The sequence below is a fragment of the Peromyscus maniculatus genome, chromosome 12, assembly GCF_049852395.1.
Source record: "Peromyscus maniculatus bairdii isolate BWxNUB_F1_BW_parent chromosome 12, HU_Pman_BW_mat_3.1, whole genome shotgun sequence".
Classification (NCBI taxonomy): domain Eukaryota; kingdom Metazoa; phylum Chordata; class Mammalia; order Rodentia; family Cricetidae; genus Peromyscus; species Peromyscus maniculatus.
Window position 1 is genome coordinate 29,681,873 of NC_134863.1, and position 23,219 is coordinate 29,705,091.

A 23,219-nucleotide genomic window follows, 5' to 3' on the forward strand; every position below is an offset into this window, starting at 1 on the left:
CTAATTGAGATGCTGCTCATGAGTTTACAACAGACTAAGCACTCAGTTACATGGCAGCTATTATCATTATTAACATTATTATTCTATTATTATTTTTTAATCCTCTTTTTAATCCAATGAGGTAGTATTTGACTTCAGCCATGCAAGTAAGTCAAAGTGTGAGAGTGTGAGAGAGCTATAGTTTTCACATCCCCAAGGTTTGCTTATTCCATCAAATTCATTATTGCAGTCAAAGAAATCCACTAAAGGACAAATTCTGCAACATAATTAATCAGTAGGCTTTAGCTCTGTAGAAATCAGCAACCAAAACAAAACATTCCTATTTTACTTTTTAGTGTCAATAAACTGTCTAAACTCACGTTATTTCCTTCAATCAGATGAAAAGCTGACAAAAGGTTGCCTTCCAGCATGTGTTTTCTATTTTTCCTATTCTCGCAGTCCGGCGAAAGGACCGGGCAGGGGCAGGAGCGGGACGGAGGAGCTGACCCTAGGCTATCGACAGAATTAAGTTTCTTTTTTTTTTTTTTTGGTTTTTTCGAGACAGGGTTTCTCTGCGTAGCTTTGCGCCTTTCCTGGAACTCACTTGGTAGCCCAGGCTGGCCTCGAACTCACAGAGATCCTCCTGGCTCTGCCTCCCGAGTGCTGGGATTAAAGGCGTGCGCCACCACCGCCCGGCTCCAGAATTAAGTTTCTTATGTTTCTGAAGTTTCTTATGAAGATTTCCCTTAGCCACCCACAACGCTACACCAGCAGCTACAGGTTGGTGTAGTCGAACATTTATGATTAAGGTTTTCATGTGCTTTGGGCTATTTTTCACTAGAAATCAATGTATTCTGTGGGTCAGGTTATGAAAATTAGTATACAAGAGAGCTAATACTATAGTCATACCATTAAAATAAACACCACTCTTGAATTCCCTTCCTTTCAAGCCTTTTAAAAAATTACCTTTCCCCAGCACTCGGGAGGCAGAGCCAGGCGGATCTCTGTGAGTTCGAGGCCAGCCTGGGCTACCAAGTGAGTTCCAGGAAAGGCACAAAGCTACACAGAGAAATGCTGTCTCGAAAAACAAAAAAAAAAAAAACAAAAAAAAATTACCTTTCTCTTAAAATATTATTTGTGTGTGTGTGTGTGTGTGTGTGTGTGTGTGTGTGTGTGTGTACACGTGTGCCATGGCACATGTATGCATGTCACATGACACTGTGGGAGTCGGTTCTCTCTCTCTATCACATTGGTCTCAGAGATGAACTTGAGCTGGGGTTGTTAGGGTGGGCAGCTGAGCCACTTCGACATCTCAAGCCTGCCTTTCTTTTAAGATGCATGTGTATGTATGTAAATGTGCCTTGTGAGTTTATGTGCACTATATGTGTGCCAGTATCCAAAGAAGCCAGAGGGTGTCGAGCCTCCTGGAACTGGAATTACAGGTGGCTTTTAATGACTGAACCATCTTTCCAGCCCTCCCAAGCCTTTCTTAATATACATTTATGTCTCTTGGTTTTTTTCCCCCCTATTTTTCAATGATCACTGTGACCTTGTTCCTATATCAGTGAAAACACTTAAATCCATTGTGAGTTCCAAGCCCACCTCTTGAGAATAATCATTCATGCCAGGCCGTGGAGGCACACGCCTTTAATCTCAGCACTTGGGGGACAGAGGCAGGTGGATCTGGGTGAGTTCGAAGCCAGCCTGGTCTACAAAGTGAGTTCCAGGATAGCCAGGGCTACGCAGAAAGACCTTGTCTCAAAACCAAAAACAACACCAAAAAAGAATAATTATTCATTTATTTCTGCGTGATTTTGAATGAAGCAACCTTTCATGTGGTCAAAAGTTTATTACAGGATATTGAGAAACACCCTGTCACACCACTAGAGCCCAGATTTGGTTCATTTCTATTTATGATGCTAATCCGAGCGGTCCCCTGACCCCTGCCCTCCAGCACGGAACAGGCCTTGCAGGGATGAGCAAGTACCTTCCCGGTACTCCTCTGATCTGTTCTCATTTCTCTCCTCCCCAGACTGGATGATGTGGTCCAGTATTTTGGCACCCCCCCCTCTTCTTTTGCTTTTCCATCAACCCCCCTGTTCTACAATCTACCTCTGTAGGCGTACGCGTTAAGCCCGATTTTCGCTTTCTTATTTATTAATGTGGGAGCCCACAAAGGTTTCCTAGTGAGATCTGAGCTTGCTTTACACAGCAGGGCTGCATCAGGGGATGGCTTGCCTGTGCTGGGGGGAGGTCTTTTGCTCCACCCCTTGGCATTCCCTTAAAAGCCCTTTAGCAGAGACAGAAGGGGCTGGTGGGTTTTGACCCAGGCCCTCCCGAGGCTACCCTGTGTTTCTAACTGTCTCTCTCTTCTATATTTCTATCTAAACTCACTTCTCCCTCTTCAAGAGTACCCTGGGGGGAGGGGGAGAGGAAGCTGGTTCCCTCAATTAAAGCTTTTAATCGCTTGGTATTAGTTTTCATTATAATACCTTCAAACAAAATCTGTTCTTGTCAAGTCTCTCCTTTTTTGCCCTCTGCCTGAGCGGCCCCCCCCCCCCCGCGCCCCCCCCTCCCTGTCCCCTGCCACCCACCAAAGCCTCTCTCTATATTCATGTCTCATGTGTCCTGTTGCCCGCCATTTCCTGCACACCTCTTTCCCCCTTTCTGGGTCTACACTCTAGTGTCCTAGCCTGTACCTACACTTACACTCACTTACACACACACACACACACACACACACACACACACACACCGGAGCATGCATCAGAATGTGAGTGAAAACATGCAGCCTTTGTCTCCCTGTGTCTGGCTACCTTGCCAAGCCCACCTTGGATGCTAGGATGCCACCATTCTGCCCTCGGCTCAGCAGCCCACCATCCCGTCCCATCCTCTCTCCGCCTGGTCCGGATACTTTCCCATTTCCTTTCTCTTCTTAGCTTTCTGACCTATCTTTTGATATTTGGGGGTTCTCTCTCTCCCTTTTCTACCTACCGGTCTCTCTCCCTGAGCCCAACCCCAGACACAGCAGGAACACTCTTTTGAAAAGGAACCATCATGGCGTCTAGCAAGCACGGGGTTGGGGGTGAGAGTGGGGGTGGGGGGGTGCTCAGATTCCTGCCCTGCCTCTGTTGTGTGACCTTGGGCCAGCCACTTTACTCCTTCGGTTCTCAGTTTCCTCCCTGTACAATGAGGCGCATTCAGTTGGATACACAAAGACATAATTTCACCCAGCTCTTAAAACAAACAGCATCATTCTGAAAACCCAAGAAAGAAACGGTTAGCAAACGGTCCCACAGCTCCCCTTCCCTCGGCCATCTTACGTCCACCACTGGGCTAAGATAATGCCAACCAGCTGGCGAGTTTTATTATTGTTATTTCAGTGTCGAAACTGCCCTTGGCCGGTGCCTGCATCCCACCCGCTAACCACAATGAAAAGCCAAACACTCACCGTGAACTTCTCATAGAGCTCGTAGGTCAGGAGGGGGTTGGGCAGCTCCCTGAAGTAGAGCTTGCACAGGGAGCCCACACAGTGGATGTCTTGGAGGTACACTTCCCTTGTCAGATCTGGACATTGATCTGAGCCAAACTCTTGCCTGAAACAGCACAGACGGAGACATAACAATCCCAGGGAACATGTGCTCTGTGTCAGCAGCTGCTCGGAGGCATGGGGGCTAAAAAGAGCCCACATTGCTGATCTGCCTGTCCTCTTGACCTCCGTTCTACTATGGGCACCAGGAGGCCATTGGAGAGACCCCACTTTTGGAGGCTGAGGCTTGCTTGGAGGTAGGCTGTGACTTGAAGTCAGACGGCTCATTTGAGAACAGATTTCCCCACAGCACTGTATCCATCCGGGCCTTGGTCACGAGCACTGGGAGGGTGTGAAAAGTTTGCCCAAAGAGCCTACTGAGATTTCAGTTTTCCCAAGACATTACTCAAAATTAAACTCCTTTTTTTTTTTTTTTTTAACCAGTGAGATCCAAAACGGGGGAAGTGGGGTAGGGTGGGGCGGACCAGGGTGGGGAGGGTGTCATGTCTTATCATCGATCTCCACAGTCTTGTCACAAACTCGCTTCATCTGGATAGTCAAACCCAAGGCTTGAGGACCTAACTCAACTACCTCTCTGATGCTCAGTGGAATTTTCTGGGTTGTTTGGTGGTGACTCTGGCATGTCCCACAAGTGTGTGGGACCAACCTGAGCAGTTCACAGTGGGATCCTAGGAACACCAAGATAATCACAGGTTCTGTGCTTTCTTTCTTTCTTTCTTTCTTTCTTTCTTTCTTTCTTTCTTTCTTTCTTTCTTTCTTTCTTTCTTTCTTTCTTTCTTTCTTCCTTTCATTTTCTTTTCTTTTGCTCCTTTTTTTTTTTTTAAAAAAAAAAACAGGGACTCACTGTGTAGACCAGGTTGGTTTTGAACTCACATCATTGCTTCTTCAACCTCCTGAGCGTTGGGTCACAGGCCTGTGCCACCAGCCCCAGTTTAGGCTCGGAGTCAAATTAGAAAATATCCCCTTACAAGGTTACATGAATGCACGGCCTCAAACCTTACATCCTTGTAAACCACATATATGGTTTTTAAATGACAAGTTTTAGTTTTAATATAGAAGTTAGTGTATTCTAAGTGTATTCCTTGGTCAGTAAGGTAGTGATCAATGCTGAGAATCAGCGTTTTCAAATCAGCCCATTGCCTACCCCTACTCTGGTTCTGTCCTGTCAAAGAAGAGAGGGAAACTCTCTAATACTGTAAGAACCTCAAGGCAACTCATGGGCCTTGAGAAGAGCTGTCTCACGAATCTGTGAACACACATGCATGTGTTTTTCTGAGAGCAGAAGAGAAGAATCTAGACTATATTCATTCATTTTGTCCAAACTTTCCCTGGTCAAGGCTAAGGCAGTCTTTAAAAGAATAGGACTTCGCTCTACCTATGTGTCTCTGTGGGATGCCAGCCCCCATGCCCTTCAGACCAAGACTCAACCCCTAGGAGGTACAACTGGGAGTAGAGGCTGGGAGGGAAGCTCAGTGAGGAGCGCTTGACTGAGCTCAAGGCCCAGTGCTGGTCCCCAATAAGAAAGAAGAAAAACATGCTGTAAGTGAAATTCTCAGGCATGGCACACTCAGGCCATGCATAGTGGCACACACCTGTAATCCCAGGGCTGTGGAGGATGAGGAAAGAGGGTTGTGAGTTCAAAGCTAGTCTGAGGTACAGAGTGAGACCCTGTCTTAAAAAATGAAGAAGTCAGACAAATGGTTGGGTGTGGCGGCCCAGAGGCAGAGGCAGAGGCAGAGGCAGAGGCAGAGGCAGAGGCAGAGGCAGAGGCAGAGGCAGAGGCAGAGGCAGAGAGGCAGAGAGGCAGAGAGGCAGAGAGGCAGAGGCAGAGGCAGGTGGATCCCCATGAGTTTAAAGCCAGCCTAGTCTACAAAGTAACACCCCATTTTAAAACCAAGCAAGACAAAATCCTAACAACAACAATAACAAAAAGCACACTTGTAAATTAAATTACATGTACACAGGTTCACGAATGCCCAATAAGGGTGGGGTATAGCTCAACATTAGGGCCCTTGGCTAGCATGCGCAAGGGTCTAGGTTTCATCCCAGCACTACAAAATTAAAAAAATAAAATAAAACAACTATACTTGTAATAAACCAATTTTTAAAAAAATCCATCAAAGTGTTTTATTCTTTGCTATAATTTAATTACAAGTGAGATTTGGGGATGAAGGACCAAAGAGAAGGGAGAAGACAAAACCTGAATTATATAATATATAATAAACATAATATGTCACAATTTCCATACTGATCTTGCAGTGAGTGTTCTACAGAAGCAGGAGGATTGACCTGAGTTCCAGGTCAGCCTGGGCTACAGAGTAAGATCCTGTCTCAAAAAATTTTTAAATGTATATTCTTATTATTTTAGAATTGATATTTATAATTAACAAATACATAATAAATATATTTTTTAAACCACTAAATATTCTTTCGGTATCATAAATAATAGGCAAAATAATAAGCCTATTGCAATAATCACAGAAAAATACCTATATATTTCAATATATTTCATATATTCTAGATACACTTTATACATATCTTTTTTTTCAAGTTAAAGGTTCTTATACATCATCCATTTAAAAAAATTACTGGTGTATGGGGAGGTGAAAGGCACACTTGCCATTGGTTGTATATGGAGGTCAGAGGACAACTTTGTGGATTCAGTTTTCTCCTCCTGCTTATGCAGGTTCCAGGGATCAAACTCAGACCACGGGGCTTGCTCAGCAAGCATCTTTCCTTGTGGCGCCATATCGCTGGTCCCAAGTAACTTAAAAATATCAGCATTGATTAGAGAAATGTACGATTATGCAGGCTTCTAATTTCTCAACCATCTGAAATATCAAGAGTGCATCCAAAGAAAACCTCCTCAGGGCCTTAGAGTTCTGAGCACTGTGTGAGGGGCCCTAATCTGACTGGGCTTTAGAAAAAAAAAAAAAACATGTTTCCTAACTTGTAATTTAGATCATGTGAGGTAAATCCAATCCGTCAAAGACGCATAAACCCTACCCAAGACAAAGAAAAAGGCGTTTTCCTTGGAAAGAATTCCACCAGGCTGGGAGTCTCCTGATTAGAGCTAGGATTGCCAGGCAGCTGCACCCCCAGAGGCCATCTTTCAGTTTTTTGGGACTCCCAACAAGCGCCAGCAGAGACACAAGAAAGGCAGGATCCCTGGAGAAGCCTGGGCTCTTCCTTTGGCTTACCTTAGCCGCTGGATGTTTGAGGTGATGCCTGAGAGACGATAGATGCCATCGACAATGCCGTGAGTCTCTATGAACTCGGCACAGCTCTTCAGCACATATGGAACTAGGCACAAGGAGAGAAAAACAGGCAAGTATTAGATGTAAATCTGTCCTGTAAAGATTTCCCCCTTACCATCCAGGTTAAGTTCAAAGAGAAACAGGGTGGGACTCAGAAGAGTTACAAGTAGGAACAGTTGCTTATAAGTGCTAGGCAGTGCTAATGGGGGTTGTAAATACTCCTGTGTTTGTGGCCTGGTGGGCGTAGTAGTGTACGTCTGCAGTCTGGACATTGGGGAGTTCAAGGTCATCCTCAGTTATATAGCAAGTTTGAGGACGGCCTGGGCGATGAGACCCTGTTTCAAACAAACATACGAACAAACAAATAAAACACCCACTTCCATCTTCATATTAAGAATTTTTTTTTTTATCCGTAGGTAACTGTTGTATGCCTTCCTTTGAAATATGAGAACCCCAATCCTTCCTTCTAGTTATTTATTTAAATGGGTCATGTTGCAGAATATTTCTTTACATGGTGTGAAGATGTGTCACTGTGATTGGTTTAATAAAGAGCTGAATGGCCAATAGCTAGGCAGGAAGAGGTTAGGTGGGACTTCTGGGGACAGAGAGGTCTTCGGGGAAGGAAAAAGGCAGAGACACCAGAGGACACGGAGAGAAAACAGGAGATGCAAGATGGAAGAAAAGTAAAAAGCCATAAGGCAAAATATAGATGAATATAAATGGGTTAATTTAAGAGCTAGTGGTACAAGCCTAAGCTATAGGCCGAGCTTTCATAATTAATAATGTCTCCATGTCATTTTTTTTTTTTTTTTGTGAGCTGGTGGCCCAAATAAAAGTCTGACTACAGGGTCATATCTAAAAGACTCTAATATAGCCTCTTGCATTCCCACCCTCCCAGGTTCAGAGCTCTGGTGGTAGAAAATGGCTGTGTTGTTCTCTCCCGGATTGACCTTGAGGGGCATCGTCAGAGTGACAGAATGATACCTGTCTTTTAGATGCACAGCAAGTCATCTGCTACTTGGGTCCCTTGACCAGTCTGCCTGAGGTCCCCTTGTGAAAGTGTGGTGAATGGTGACTTGGTGTGGGACAGCCTAAGCCTCAGACTAAGGTTTTTTTTTGTGGCTTCTGGGTACCTAAAGGTGACACAGGTCCTCCATGAACTAAGGATCGGTTAGTACTATGCCAGCACTCCCAACACACACCCAAACCTTTCTTGGATTGGACTAATGCCAATTCATTCATACTTATTGCACAAGCTTAAGCCTAAATACAAGTCCATACTGGACTGGATCTTTCTCATTTTGAGATAGGGCTTTGATATAATACTCAGGTTAGCCTTGAACTCACCAAGCTTCCTAAATATTGGGCTTATATTGAAGCTTTGTCTAGGTAGATACTAGGTGTTCAAATCCAACATTCTACCTAGACACAAGGTATTCAGTTTCAACAGTCTCATTTTTGTTACTCAGTGCTGGAGGATCTAACCCAGGGCTGCTGGATGCAAGGCAAGAACTCTCACTACGCTGTGCACAACCTCATACCACCGCTGTACACAACCTCACACCACTGAATTCTCCATTACAACGTCCTCGAAGCATTTCCTTTCTCTTGCTGCTTTGCAATAATTGTAACCTAGGCACTTAATCAAGTTCATCATTCTTAAAAATATCCTGCCCATCCCTCAAAGGCTAACACATACCAGGACCTCTCCCTTCAAAAACACATCCTTATTTTGCCCCTGGCTTATCCTGCAAGACGGGAACTGGGGAGAACCTTCCAGTTAACCCAGGTACAAAGAGGTCAGGGAGTGGATTTTGGGTTGGAAATATCAGAGGCCAGAGATCACAGAGGTGGATCCACTTCCTGTGAGTGAATAGAGGGTAGGGGTGGGGCTGTGGGAGCAAGCCAGGCTCCCAGATCCTCCTCCCATCCTTGAGCAGAAAAGGTACAGTTGGATCTGCTTTATTACATAGGAAATTTGCTAAGTCTGTGTGTCTTACACAAAGAGTTCCAGTGCTACACACACACACACACACACACACACACACACACACAATTTCTGTTGTGTAAGCAATAGCTGACTCTTCCAACATCACTCAAAGCTCTTCTGTAACTTGTCACATGTGGCGTAGGGCTGAGAATGCAGACTTAGACGCCAAACTGCCTTTGTGGCCTGGGATTAGAATATATAATGAAGGCATCAGTGACATTACCCTCATGCTAGGACTGAAATTATCCATTTAGCCCAGATCCTGGACATCAGAAGTATTCTGGAATGACAGCTGTTATTTCTTTTTGTGGCTTATGTAGGACATGCATTTATAGTTCTATTTTCTTGGTGACAACAAAGCTTAGCTCCTCCCAGCCAAATGAACTGTCAAAACTCATCTCCACTCCTTGGAGTGGCTGCTGGTCCTATTTGAGAGTAACTGTGCTTCTGAGAAGTCCCTGCGTCTTTAGGTAACTCTGAGGCACAGAGACATTGCATATTTTATTATTTATTTATTCATTTATTTTTAAATGTGTAGTCCAGGCTGGCCTCAAACCTGCCTCTGCCTCCTTCAGCAAATCCTACCAGCATGCACCACCACAAACAGTGGCATTGCATATTTTAGAGATGGGGAAGTCCATTTTAGAGATAGGGGAAGCCCTTGTTCACAGTTCTACGTGAGTGGGAGGTACTATTATAACTCCTCCCAGAAAGAGGGCATGGCCCCAGTCCCAAACTTGTTAGCTGTCCTGGATTCCCATCTCGGACCATGTGGGAAGGTGCAGGTCTCCATTACTTTTAGCAATGGGAAAGGAATCACTCAATTTCCCCACTTAGGGAAGCTAAGTGTGTCCTCTAGCCACTACAGCTGAAAAGCCACTGGCCTAGCTTACAGCTTGTGAAATATAGATGTACACACACCCCAAAGTGTTCTTGCCAACATGCACATTCCAGTTCAGTAAGAAGGTGAAGATGGGTGCTGGGAGTGCCAAGGAATTTACTTTTGAGTAAGTTCTGAGGTAACACTGTGCTGCTAATCAGCAGTGACACTCAGGGCATCGAGGGCTTAAAGAGAGATGGTATTGGGGGGCATGGTGTTGCTGGGGCCACCAAGAGATGGAAATGGAGAGATGGCTTAGCAGTCAACTATAACATACTCCTTTCCCAGAGGACCTGAGTTTGGTTCCCAGCACCCACATTGAGTGGCTTACAATCACCTGTAGCTCTGGCTCCAGGGGATCTGACGCCTTCTTTTGGCCTCTGTGGGCACCCTCACAAACATGGCGTGCACACACTCTCACACACTACACACACACACACACACACACACACACACACACACACACACACACACCCCAAACAACTTCACCAAGAGTTCAAGTCTCAGGATTCCTTAGACTGCTGTTTCCATGGTTCAAGGACAGTTTAGGATTCTGAGCAGGGTAGAATGCAGATAGAAGCGAGCTGAGTGGCTGCAGATGGATAGAAAGCCTCCCTTGTCAACACAGGTATGGGGAGGAGTGACTCTGGAGGTCGGGATCACTGAGTTTGGTCTGTGAGATCTATCTGGGTCCCAAAGAAAGTTGAGTCCCTCCCACACAAGTCCACACAGTTGCTAGGATACAGCGTTATCATCTCTGAGTTGTTCCATGGACCCTTTTCTCAAGCACCCTTTTCTGGTTTGCGTTGTTTTCCCTGGATCAGCAATCTTGGAAGTTACCTTCTAATCAGCACAAAGGTTTTCCACAGATGGCTCTGACAGAAAAGAAAGTCTTCCACATGTCCTATTTATGGAGCACCGTGGGTCCCTTGTCTCCCTGCATCTAACCTGGCACAAGTCAAATACAAGTTTGCACTGATGAACGATGTGGTGAGTCTCTACGATCCCTGACTCCTCCAAGGGTTTAGAGTAGAAAGGGCCACAGTAAAGCTTTCCATGTCCCTTCAGAAGTCGTGACTGTGAACAGCCTCAGTTTCCTGGTGGCTAGGGTCTGGGGTAGATGGGAGCAAGCACAGTTCTCTTTGGACACTGTGGGGTGGTTGAAGCCACATTCTTTCAGAGCACATTAAATTGCCTTTGTGTTTTAGGGGCACAGGCATGCCACTTTGCTGCTCTTATTTCTTCTTCTTCTTCTTCTTCTTCTTCTTCTTCTTCTTCTTCTTCTTCTTCTTCTTCTTCTTCTTCTTCTTCTTCTTCTCCTTCTCCTTCTCCTTCTCCTTCTCCTTCTCCTTCTCCTTCTCCTTCTCCTTCTCCTTCTCCTTCTCCTTCTCCTTCTCCTTCTCCTTCTCCTTCTCCTTCTCCTTCTCCTTCTCCTTCTCCTTCTCCTTCTTCTCCTTCTTCTCCTTCTTCTCCTTCTTCTCCTTCTTCTTCTTCTTCTTCTTTTTTTTTTTTTGGTTTTTCAAGACAGGGTTTCTCTGTGTAGCTTTGCGCCTTTCCTGGAACTCGCTTTGTAGACCAGGCTGGCCTTGAACTCACAGAGATCCGCCTGCCTCTGCCTCCCGAGTGCTGGGGTTAAAGGTGTGCGCCACCACCGCCCGGCTCTTATTTCTTTTTAGTCAGATGTCATCCCTCTCTGGGTTTTGCATTCCTGATCTTCAAGTAAAGTGTGGTGAATTATAACTCAATAAAACTTCTTAATATACATATATGTATATATACATGTATGTTTTATACACACACATACAAACACACACATATAGATAAACAGGAACAAAATGTAGTATAAGCCACAAGTGACAAGCCCAGGGTTGTATCTCAAAGACATGAGGATGGGTAACAGAAGTCAGTCCATTGAAGTTCATCTGGCATGATTCCACACATAAAAAAATCCCAAGAAATAGGGGCTAGAGAAACCCCATTATAGGAGGCTTCCAATCACTCCACACCCTTGTCAGCATTTAATTGTTTTCTATCTTTTCTCATGGTCATCCCTTCTGGGGACACATTGGTATTTACTGTGGTTTTGATTTGCATTTCTCCAATGACTAACAATAAAATAAATAAATGTAGAAAACTTGAGATATAACTCAAATTACGTAAAAGTTATCTTTTAACATGTTGGATTAAGTGGTTTTTTTTTTTTGAAAGTACATTTACAATGTAAGGAACCATCACACTATCTTATTGTAGAACGTTTCATTAACCCCTCTCCCCTCAAAAAACAAACAAACAAACAAATTATTAGTTACTACCCATTCTCCCTCCCCAGAGCCCTTGGCCAGCCTTCTATTTTCATGGCTTTCCCTGTTTCAGACATTTTACAAAAATGGAATCTTACAATGTGTAGTCTCCGGATGAGCGTTTTCCCACCTAGCATAACATTCTCAAGGTCTGTCTGCAATGCAGCATGCATTAGCCCTCTGCTCCTTCCCATGGCTGAATATATTACTCTAACCAAATTCTTCATCTTGCGTATCCATTCACCAGCTGGGGGAAAATTCAGCTGTTTCCACTCTCTGGCTAATATGAACAAAGAAGATTCCTCCATGTGTATATTATGTGTGTGTGTGTGTGTGTGTGTGTGTGTGTGTGTGTGTGTGTGTGTATACAGAAAAGGTTTTTTATATTTTTGGCTATAGATCCAGGAATGGGCGGGGGTAACTCTACATTTCATTCTTGGGGAACTGCCAAAGTATTCTTCAAAACAGCTCCCACTGGCCAATCGAGGAGGATTCCAATCACTCCACACCCTTGTCAACACTTGTTATTGTCTATGGTTCCCCATGGTCATCCTCATGGGATGTGCTGGTATTTACTGTGGTTTTGATTTGCATTTTGCTGATGGCTAATGATGCATAGCATCTTTCTCTGGGGTGATCGGCCATGTGTGTATCTACTCTGGAGACGGTCTTTCAACTCAACTTTTAGTTGAATTGCTTGTCTTTTTGTGCAGTTATAATAGTTCTTGAAATATTCTGGATGCGAAACCATCATCACATCCACTTTTGGCAAATGTTTTCTTCTAAGTGGTGAGCTGTCTTTATGCTTAAATATTTTTTTTTAATTTAAAAAATTTGAAATCATAATATAATTACATCATTGTCCTCTTCCCTTTCCTCTTTCCAGACTCTTCCGCATACCCCTCCTTGTTCTTTTTCAAATGCATAGCCTCTTTTTTCATTTATATATTGTTACATGCATATATGTATATACATATATATTCCTAAATATAACCGGCTCAGTCTGTATAATGTAACTCATACACATGTTTTCAGGGCTGACAATTTGGTATCAGATAGTCAATTGGTGTGCTCTTCCCCAGAGAAGGCTGTTTCTCCCACTCTCAGTAGTTCTCTGGGTAGGGTTGAAGCCTCGTAGTCTTCTCTTCACTCACTTTGGCATGTCTGTTGGTGCTGTCCTCGTTCAACTTATTATGTCTAGTCAGCCATGTATACGGGTATAGGGTCTAACCTTACAGGGAAATACAGCATCAGTGCAAACTCCCTGACCCTCTGGCTCTTACAAACTTTAACCTCTCTCATCCACAATGTTCCCTGAGCCTTAGGTGCAGCAGTGTCTTGTAGATGTATCTACTGGGACTGGGCTCCACAACTCTGCAGTTTACTTGGTTGTGGTTTTCTGTCGTGGTTTCTGTCTGTTGCAAAGAAAAGTTTCCTTGGTGAGGGGTGAGGACTACACTTACCTGTGGGTGTAAAGACAAATATTTAGAATGCAGTTAGGGATTTTGCTGGTCTAGCAAAGTAGTGGTTGTAGGTTCTCCTCCAAGATCCATGACTTCATGATCATTGAGTAACTTAAGGTTTTAAAAATTGATTTATTTCATTTAAAAATTAATATCTTTTCAAGCATAGTGGTATAAGCCTCTAATCCCAGCATTGGGAAGACTGAGGCAGGCAGATCTGTGTGTTCAAGGTTAGCCTGGTCTACTTAAAGAATTCCAGGATAGCCAGGGCTACATAATAAGACCATGTCTCAAAAACAAGTGTCTCAAAAACAAGTAAGTAGATAAATAGATAAAATTAATGTCTTAAGCTAGAATACAAAGACGCATACATAGATAAGTAAAATTTTAAAACTCAATTTGTCATTGGCAACACTGTCGTTGTTAGCGTTTTTGGTATCAGGAAGAGAATTTATCTCCAGTGTATGTTGTGTGTATGCCTTGGTCCTCCGCTAACACACGCACAGGAAATGATGCTGCCAACGATGCAAACTGCTGCTTGTCACACAGATCAGGGCACACAAATGCAGAGGTGAATTCTCCTTTGGGATCTGTCAGTATTCTATTCAAGGCCTCGAACTCACAGAGATCCGCCTGCCTCTGCCTCCCAAGTGCTGGGATTAAAGGTGTGCGCCACCACCACCCAGCTAGCATTTTCTATTCTATAAGCAGAGCCAGCCCAGCAAACAGACGAAGTTCACCTCTGTTTTGAAACATGAAAGTTGATTCAGGAGAGGCTAGGCCAGCTGCCCCACATCGCACAGCTCCCCAGTTCCGAGTTGGGCTCCAACCCCAGCTTTGTCGGATGCCACAGGCCATGCCTTTTCTGTGACGTCACTGGGGTGCGACGCAGAACGGAGAAAGTCCCAGGCCTACCAAGTCTTTCTCTTTAGGACAGGACCTGTTGTTAGCCGCGCTGCCTGGGGAGGACAGAAGAGCGGTCCTTGGCTGCCAGAGTGACAAAAATTCCACCACCACAGGCCAACCTAGGTGTTAAACATCTCTACTCAGGAACCACTTAAAGTGTCTTTGGAAAGGTTGCAGAAGAATACAAGTGGCTTTTAAAAAATGAAAAATACTTCCAGAACTGGGTGTGGTGGTACACCCCTGTAATTCAAGCTGGAGGCAGGAGGTCAAGGGCAGATTGGAGTATGAGAAACAGTATCTACCAACTACCAACAAAAACAAAACCCCAAACCAACCAATCAGCCAAGGAAAAAAACCCTGCCTTGTTTTATATATTAAATGGCTGGGGGGTGCGGATGGGGGCTGGAGAAGGGAACGAGGACACCACTGGAATGTTAACAGTGACTGCCTCTAGAATCTAGAGTCTAGATAGTGGAGAATAAATGGCTTGCTTTTCCAAGTTTTCTGAAGGAGCAGTGCTTTCTAAAACTGGGGTTCTGAAGAGCAAGTTGGAAGAAAAGAAGCTGGAGGCCTTCCCGAGACCAGTGAGGCAATGTCATGTTTGCGGAAGTGCTTCCCATGAGGCGATTGCCCTCATTAAGCAGAAGTGTTTGCCCAACCTGCTGGCAAGACCTCCAAGGACCAGCCCTGTTCTGCCCAGGCTCCCCGGAAAGACTCCAGTCATGAGCCTGTTCCTAGAGCTCAGGGCCCAGGGGCTCACTGGGTCCTCCCCTCACTACCTCCAAGGTCTCAGATGCCAAGTCAAGCCACATGGGCCTGGATACTGTCACTATTTTCATCCATTGCTGGGGGCCCTGGGTGCAGTCAGGACAACCACCTTAGGAGGGAATTATTCACCCTGTTATACAAACGAATGCACAACTTAGAGGTATTGAGCAACATGGCCAATGGGAAAATATCCAACAAAACATGTTAAGGGCTTTAGACAGCCACAAAAGATTGTAACTGGTGCGTTTTTGTTTTTGTTTTTAAAGACTGAGCACAGTGGTGGGGTATAGGCAGGGATTTCGGGTTTTGGCCAAGTCCAGGAAATAACGTGCATTTGCAGGACTCCAGCTGTGCGAGAGGGATCATGTTAGAGAGTGCTGAACCTGGACCTTCACACTCAGGCCTTACTGTGTTAAGACAAGTGGGATAAAGGTGGTGGTGGTGGGGCATGGGATGGCAGGGAAGTGGCGGGGAGAAGGGCAGGGGGACGGGATGGACGGACAGATGGACCCTGTCTGAGCCATGCAATGGAATTCTAACCCTGAAACAGGACTGATTTGAAGTGATGGGATATGCACTGTATGTCTGAAGAGTGCTTGGTCAGCTAACTGTCTGGCACATAATAAGCACTCGGTGCATGGTGAACAGAGGATGGTATAAACAAGGTAGAACCAGAGAAATAACGCTGCGAACCCCAGGAATGCTGCCTAGACCAGTCTGGTGGAAGGCTGCAGGTTAATAGGGGAGTTTTTAAATGATGGCCAGGAAAGATTGCATTCTGTCTTGATCTGTACAACCAGGTAAGTCTTTCCAAACCACCACCTGGACAATAGTATTCCTCTTTGTGAACATGCCACATGGCTTCTCTAGAGTCAGTTCTCACCCAGGCAGCTCCTGGGCTAGATCTGCAGCTGCCTTGAGGGGCAGACTCTGAGAGGACAGGACTGACACAGGGCGCCTCCCGGTGGGTGTATGTATGGGGTGGGGGTGGGCGTAAGCATGCTGCTGAGCTAAGTGTGGAGTGCAGCGAAGAGGCTGTAAGGAGTACCCTGCTTGGGGCCTTGAGCTGGGCTAGTTCACCTTGCACACGGAAATCCAGGATTCCTGTCTGTTTGCTGACAGACTATGTGTAATTTGAAAAGATTATTATTATTATTATTATTATTATTATTATTATTATTAAATCCTTTCCATTACCTGTCTGTGAATAAGGCTTTGTTTTGCTCTTAAGGGATTTGCTCCTTTCTACCAGTCTGGGGTGGCTCACAGGATAGAGCTCTTTCAACCTCCAACACATCCCCCAAGCCCCATTTGTAAGCAAGAACAGATCGTGTAAAATGCATAGAATCCCAGCTTCACTGCTTAAAAGAGCACGATCATTCTGAGCCGCCAGCCAGAGACTGTACTTGCAGGGACCAAGGATGTGACGCAGCTGGTATAGAGGGCTGGCCTAGTCCAGCATTTTGTAAGCAAAGGCCTGATGGCTCATGCCTAAAATCCCAGCACTTGGGAGACAGAGGCAAGAGGTTATCCTTGTCTACATGTAAAGTTCAAAGCTAGCCTGGGAGATCCTGTCGCCATATGTACACACACACACACACACACACACACACACACACAGATATACAGGTATATATACACACATACACACATATGTACACACACACACACACACACACACACACACACACACACACACACATGTTTGCTGGACAGGCAGCTTTATTGCTACCAGCTTTTGAAGGAGCCTTTGAGTGAAACCCCTCCCTGGCAGTGGTCACACCTACCTACAGACAAAAAGTCTCAGGGAGAGGAGGAGTAGAAACCCAGGAGGCCAATGGGAGTCAAACAAGAAAATAAATCTGTTTCTCAAAGGATGCTTAACTGGCATCAGTCACCTTAAACAGGAGGACAACGAAGCCTGCTCCTCCCTTGATCACGTGTCCAGGCCACTGTTACTTGCATGTCCCCAGGGCGGTTGGGGCAGGGATGACCAAATGCTCTTGGAACCACAAGCTTTGTTATTATTTTATTTATTCTCATAACTCTGAGGAGGAGGCATTGCTATTCTTATTTCCTTAAAAAAAGAAAACGCTGTGTGTCTGTGTGTCCCGTCCTTTCAAAGTCTATCCCAGGAGGTGGCAGCAGGTTTAAAGCCAGGGCTGCCTGGACTGGACCTTACTCTGGGGAAGCCATGGAGCTCACTGACAAAGAATGTTATCATCCTGAAGGCGCTCTAGGAAGACTTACCCGGCAGTAGAGCTCAAGGGTGCATGCGCATGTGTGGTCACATGTAAAGGACTGAGGTTGATTTGAGGACATCCTCATCATTTCTCCAATTTCTCGACTTTATTTTCTGAGACAGGGTCTCTCACTGAACCTGGAGCTTGCTGTTTGGCCATACTGGCATGCCAGCGATCATCTGGGATCCCCCGGTTTCAGCCCTCAGTGCTGGGGTTACAGGCATTTGCCACTGTGTCTGACTTTTACATGGATTCTGGAGATCAATGCTTGCTAGGAAGCACTCACCCACCAAGCTAGCTCCCCAGGCTGTGATTCTTATTTTTCTAGGTGGGAACAAAGACTATGATAGACCAAAGAACTAGTAGTATAGCACTGGGATGTCATGACGAGTCTGCCTGCATCTAAAGTTCTTGGACTTTTCACTAGGTTTTAATAAGCATAACCCTGTCCCAGGGAAACCTAGACACAGGCCAAGGCTGGGCAGAATGGAAAAAAGAACAACGCGGGGCACTTCTTGAGTCATGAAGGCAAGGGCTTAGGTGAGGAGTTAGAAAGCCTGGATGCTTCCTGACCCACAGGAGTCAGACTTTTGAGGAGAACAAGTCACCCCTTCTTTGAATTGTGACAAGAAACTCTCAGAACAGCAACATGAGTCAGCAGAGGTCCTGGGCCATTCGCTACTTCCAGCCTCACACTTTTATCTATGCTGGGAGCCAGTTCTGGATGGAGTGAGTGAATCCTTCCGCCATGTCATTTCTGGGTCAAACGTCTTGCATGACCCAGGCCTGAGCACATCTGTCCCTCTCCCTTATCTTAATAAAACTCTTGTTAGTGGATTCTGTCATGTTTCGTGACTTTTCTTCGCAGGGTAAGAGCGCCCCAAAAACCAACAACAGTGAGGCTGATGTTCCCTTCTGAACTAATGTCCCAAGATCTACCAGCTTTCCGGATAAAGCTGGAAGGGCAGGCTGGGTAAGAACGTAAGAGTCCAGTCCACCTGCTGATGTTTGGGTCCTTGCTCATGCTGGTTTACATCAAGGTCTTCCTGGACAAAGGACGACAGTTACTCTTGCTAGCTCGTTTTGTTTTTGTTTCTCATTTGTATTCTCCGGGACTCTCCAACTCACCCCACCCATAGGAACGGAAATTTCTGCTAAATAAAACACAAACTTCAGTCTCAGAAGGTTTAAACGTATCTGCTTTGGTATGGCTGGACTCCCATTAACCCCAGTGCTATATTTACTCTGCCAGTGTGGGAGTCCTTCGGGGACTTCACTGTACGTGGTGGTTCTTAGTTCATCTAAGGTCCTGCCCTCTACTGATGTCACCGCCCCCTCCTGCTTATTGTGCCCTCTGGTTTCCCGGGTGGCACAGCTTCCTAATGGTTTCCAGATCCCTGACGCCGCGGGGCTCCTGTCATGTGGGCAGCTTTTCTGACATCAGTTTTGCCGAGGGGAGATGGGGAGAATTCAGAGAATGTGATGTCATCCTGGGAAGACCTGCCAGGTAGCAGTCTGTCAGCTTCTCAGTGCCCCCACCCCCTCCCCCACCCCAGCACCTTTTTCATTTCCGGTCCAATATTCCTGAGCCACAGGCAGCCATTGTTTCCAGAACGGCTCTGCTTGGAAGCCTTGGTATGGAGGCCTCCCAGTGCTTCCTGTTGTTACAAGACTTCTTTTTCCTGCTGAAAACAAGGGCACCTTCCTGCAGCATGTAACCCTTTTCAGGCAGTTGATGCTGTGCGCAAGCGTGTCCAGTGATTGAGAACACTGGGTGCTCAGTACGCTTATTTTATTTAACGTGTCTTAAAAATTATTACTAGAGGCTGGCCAGTTGACTGAGTGGGTGAAGGTACCTGCCGCCAACCCTGATGACCTAAGTTCCATCCCCAGGCCCCAAACGATGGAAGGAGAGAACCAATTACCATAAGTTGTCCTCTGACCTCCATACCCTCCAAGACCCAAGTAAATAAATATAATGAATTAAAAAAATTTTAAATTATTATTGTACAAGTACTGCAAATAATTACTAGAAGAAAAAAAAAAAACTACAGGTGAATTAAGAAAAAAGCCACCAAATATCATCCTCTGTATTAGCAATGAAACCATCTTTGGTGTTTGTGACTTAAGAGATGTGTCTCCAGCCACACAATTTACCACGGGCCTTGGGCCTTGCAGTAGGGACTATTCCCAAGAATCGAAATGAGGCAGGGAGATCTGTCCAGAACCAGCGTCCCGAAAGGACAGCCTCCTGGAAGTTCTCCATATCAGTGTACAAAAGGGTCTCCTCAAAGCTGACAGAAAATGCTAACCCAGGAAGAGTGCCTCAAAAAGTCTCAGGAGCACCCTCGGGGAAAGATCTTTAAAGAGCATCTGTCTGTCTGTCCGTATGCACTTGAGGTAGCAGAGATCTTCGAGATCCCTCCCTCAACATCACTCTACTTACATCCAACTTTTTGCAGGACTCTGGAAAACGACCCCTCACACCTTTTCCAGATTGAAAGAGCGCCATCAGATGCTTGGACTGTGTTCTTCAACACCCACCCGAGAGAAGCCATCCCTAAGGCTGCTAGCCTTGCCACTTAAGAGGAAGTCATTTTCAAAGTGACTCCAATCCCTGGGCACGGCTGAAGTTTCTGAGCATTTGCATCTGGTGCAAGTCATGAGAACCTGAGTCGTTTGAGTCTTGGATTTGTGGCCCTAGGGAACAGAGCTGAAGGCTAAGGGTGAGCACCCTGCCTCCTCTCCAGATCACTAACTAGTTCTCAGTGTGCTTCTGCAGGAGGGCTGGACCTGCACCTCAGCAGACAGCCCCTTATCTGTCCTGGAAAATCAGGCAAACCCTTGGAGCAATCTGTGGTTTGTTCAAACCACGAGGGATGGCCACTTTCAGGCTTCTGTCCTGAAGTTTTGCAGCCCAAACATTGGTTGTACCCTATTTGACGACTAGCACCCACCCAGAGGCCTGCCCTGACCTCTCCCTCCTCATCTGCTCCCTTATTCTTCTGATGTCAGGGCTATCTTCAGATGGGATTTTTGCCAGATATATTTAGGAATAAGGCTGGAAGATGATGACTTGGAAAGGATGTTGATAAACATGCTTCACTCTGTGCCAGGCACCTGAGGCCCCAGGAAGTTCAGGGCCCCATCCAAGGCCACCCAATTCAATAGTGGCAAAGCCCAGAGCTGGAGAGAGATTGAGAAGGGTAAGAATGGTTTGCCAAGTGCTTCAGATTTCCTTTCTCTGTAATTTACAGAATTAAGGTTTAACTACCCAGTAGGCTTTTCTTTGTGACCAAACTAATGCACACTTTGATGGTAGATGTAATTCAGGGTGTTTAAGCTTAGACACACCCTCAGTGGTCAAATCAAATTAATCACGTTTATCTGATCCCCACATGTAAAGTGCTGCGCTATGATTCAAAGATATACCTTATAAGACACTACCCGTGACCTCGGCTTGCAAGTTAGTTCAATTACATGCCGCTAAATGGTGGGTAGAACAAAAATGTCAGGCAGAGCCCTTGTTCATTCTATAGCTGTGGGCCAGAGTCACTGGATTTAATGACATCTTTCTGAAGAGGAAAGGGAGCAGGCTGCCAGAGAGTGCCTCTCCTCTGTAAATATGCAATATTCTGAAAAAAAGAAAACCAAAAAAACGAGTCGCTGATCCCGTGCAGAGAGGAGGAGTTCGTTTATTTTTGTAAGGATCTGGGGATTCCTGTTTGAAGAGGGTGTAGGCTGGCAATGGATTGTCCTAGGCTTAAAGTTCCTGCAGAGAGATGGAAGTAGGAGGGTGTGGTCACAGCTGGGAGGGTGTGGCCTCAGGTTAGAGCTCTGAGGACTGCAGAGAAGAGGAGATCCGCAGGACATTCCAGGGGATCAGCGCCATAGGGTGTTCCCAGGCCAGGGTCCCTGTGGAGGCTCAAGGGGACTGGTCAGGCCCCAGGAGATGTGACCCATTCCCCACCTACAGGATCTGGATGGGGGAGAGTAGGCGGTGGGCCCTTGAGTGACCACATAGGAGAGATGTCCAAGGACTGATGGCTTTTATGACCTGACCTGAGGAAAGAAGCCTCTGTCCTGTGGTTTGCAACCACGTGCTGATCTCACTTAGCGAACTTCTGTAGTGCTATTTAAGCATCTGAGACAGGGGATAGAACAGGGAGAAAAGAGGTCACTCACTGTTCAGGTCCTCTGCGCGAGACAAGCCGTGGTCATATGCGACCCTTCTTCAAAGGCTTCCCAGGTTCACTGGCCCATCAAGTACTTCTTGGCACCTACTCTATGCATAGGGACTGAGAACTAGCACATAGCTAGAAGCAAAGGGTGGAATCCTCACCTCCAGGGAGCCTTGGGTCTTGTAGGAAGAGGTTCACGTACATAAATATTTTTCTGGTTTCTAGTTAAGCAGATGAGCTCGGGAGCCAATCTGCCTGGGTTTTTAACCCTTCCTTCCACTGTTGAGACCAGGACATGTATTCTGTAGGTAGAATACCATCCTCCTACTGTGCAGGGAGGGGCAGGTCCAGTTTACGATAGCTTCCTCCCCTTTCAAACACTTCCCATTTGGAGGAAAGACACCATACGATCACCTGACTGAGAAGGTTTGGTTTGCTTACTTGTAAATCCGAGTTAATAATAAAAATCTACCTAAGGGTAGTTGTTAGGATTTGGGGAAAGTGCTTAAAATCATAGCCCACAGCCACACATTATGTGGAGAGAGAGAGAGAGAGAGAGAGAGAGAGAGAGAGAGAGAGAGAGAGAGAGAGAGAGAGAATGTTTTTGCAACACACAGCTCTAAAAGAATGTCGCCATCAAATCTCTCCTCTCAGAGCTCAGGGAATCCCTCAGAAGAGGTGGAAGGGGTGTAAGATCCAAAGATGGATGGAGGACACCAGGAGACAAGGCCCTCCCAGTCAGCTAAGCAAGGCTCGTAGGAACTCACCGAGACCGAAGCAGCAGTCATAGGCTGACGACTGTACCAGGTCCCGTGTATATGTGTGTGTGTGTGTGTGTGTGTGTGTGTGTGTGTGTGTGTGTGTGTACATCATAGCTTTCAGCTTAGTGTTTTTACAGGATTCCTGAGTGTGTGAACGAGTGGGTCTCTGATTCTTATGCTGGCTCTTGGGGCTTTCTTCCATCTGTTGGTTTGCCTGGTCCAGCCTAGATGAGATTTTTTTTTTTTATCTTATTATAGTCTATTTTGTCATGTATGGTTGTTATCTCTTAGAAGCCCGCTCTTTTCTACCGAGAGACCAAAAGGGAGTGGATCTGGAAGGGAGGAGAAATGGAGAAGAACTAAGAGAAGTAAAGGGAGAGGAAACTGTAAACAGGACAGAGTGTATGAGAAAAGAATCTATTTTCAATAAAAAATAAAAAAACAAGAAAAAAACCAAACCATCTTAGAATTTCAATGATGTGAACAACTTCCTCGCTTCTCTCTGTATCCCTCACACCCCGTACCTGCCCTGTACAAGGAGGGTGGCCATGCCTACACAAAGGGCTTCATGAAAGACTCTGTCATAACCGGGTGCAACTGTAAGACAGTAGGTCACTGGGTAGCCCGAGACGCTGTGACTCATCTAGTCCCAGACAAATAGGACCATGGTGGTCCCTCACTCCCTTCCGAGCAGGGCTGCCGTATAAAGTGCAGTTTGAGTTCCACATAAACAATATGTAACTGCTGGTTTCAGTATCGTCCCAATGTTGCACGGACCCTCTGTTAACACGTGATTTGCTGTTTGCCTGATGTCAAATTCAGTTGGGTATCCAGCATCCCAACTCTGACCAGTTCCGAGTCCCCTCCTGCTCTGCTTCCCACAGGCTAGAAGCAGTGTTTCCAGGAAGTCTCATCTCACAAAGCTGCAAATGGCTCTTACT

General features: G+C 45.7%; 1 protein-coding gene across 1 annotated transcript in view; it reads right to left on the bottom strand.

Annotated features, from left to right (window-relative positions):
• Nucleotides 1-23,219, bottom strand: part of Arhgap31 (Rho GTPase activating protein 31) — a 117,213-nt gene that overhangs the window by 39,579 nt on the left and 54,415 nt on the right. The window contains exons 2-3 of the mRNA XM_006975746.4: nt 6,730-6,832; nt 3,431-3,575 (exon numbers count right to left, since the gene is read on the bottom strand). Coding sequence (XP_006975808.1) covers nt 3,431-3,575; nt 6,730-6,832 — 248 coding nt within the window. The remainder of the gene's footprint in view (nt 1-3,430; nt 3,576-6,729; nt 6,833-23,219) is intronic.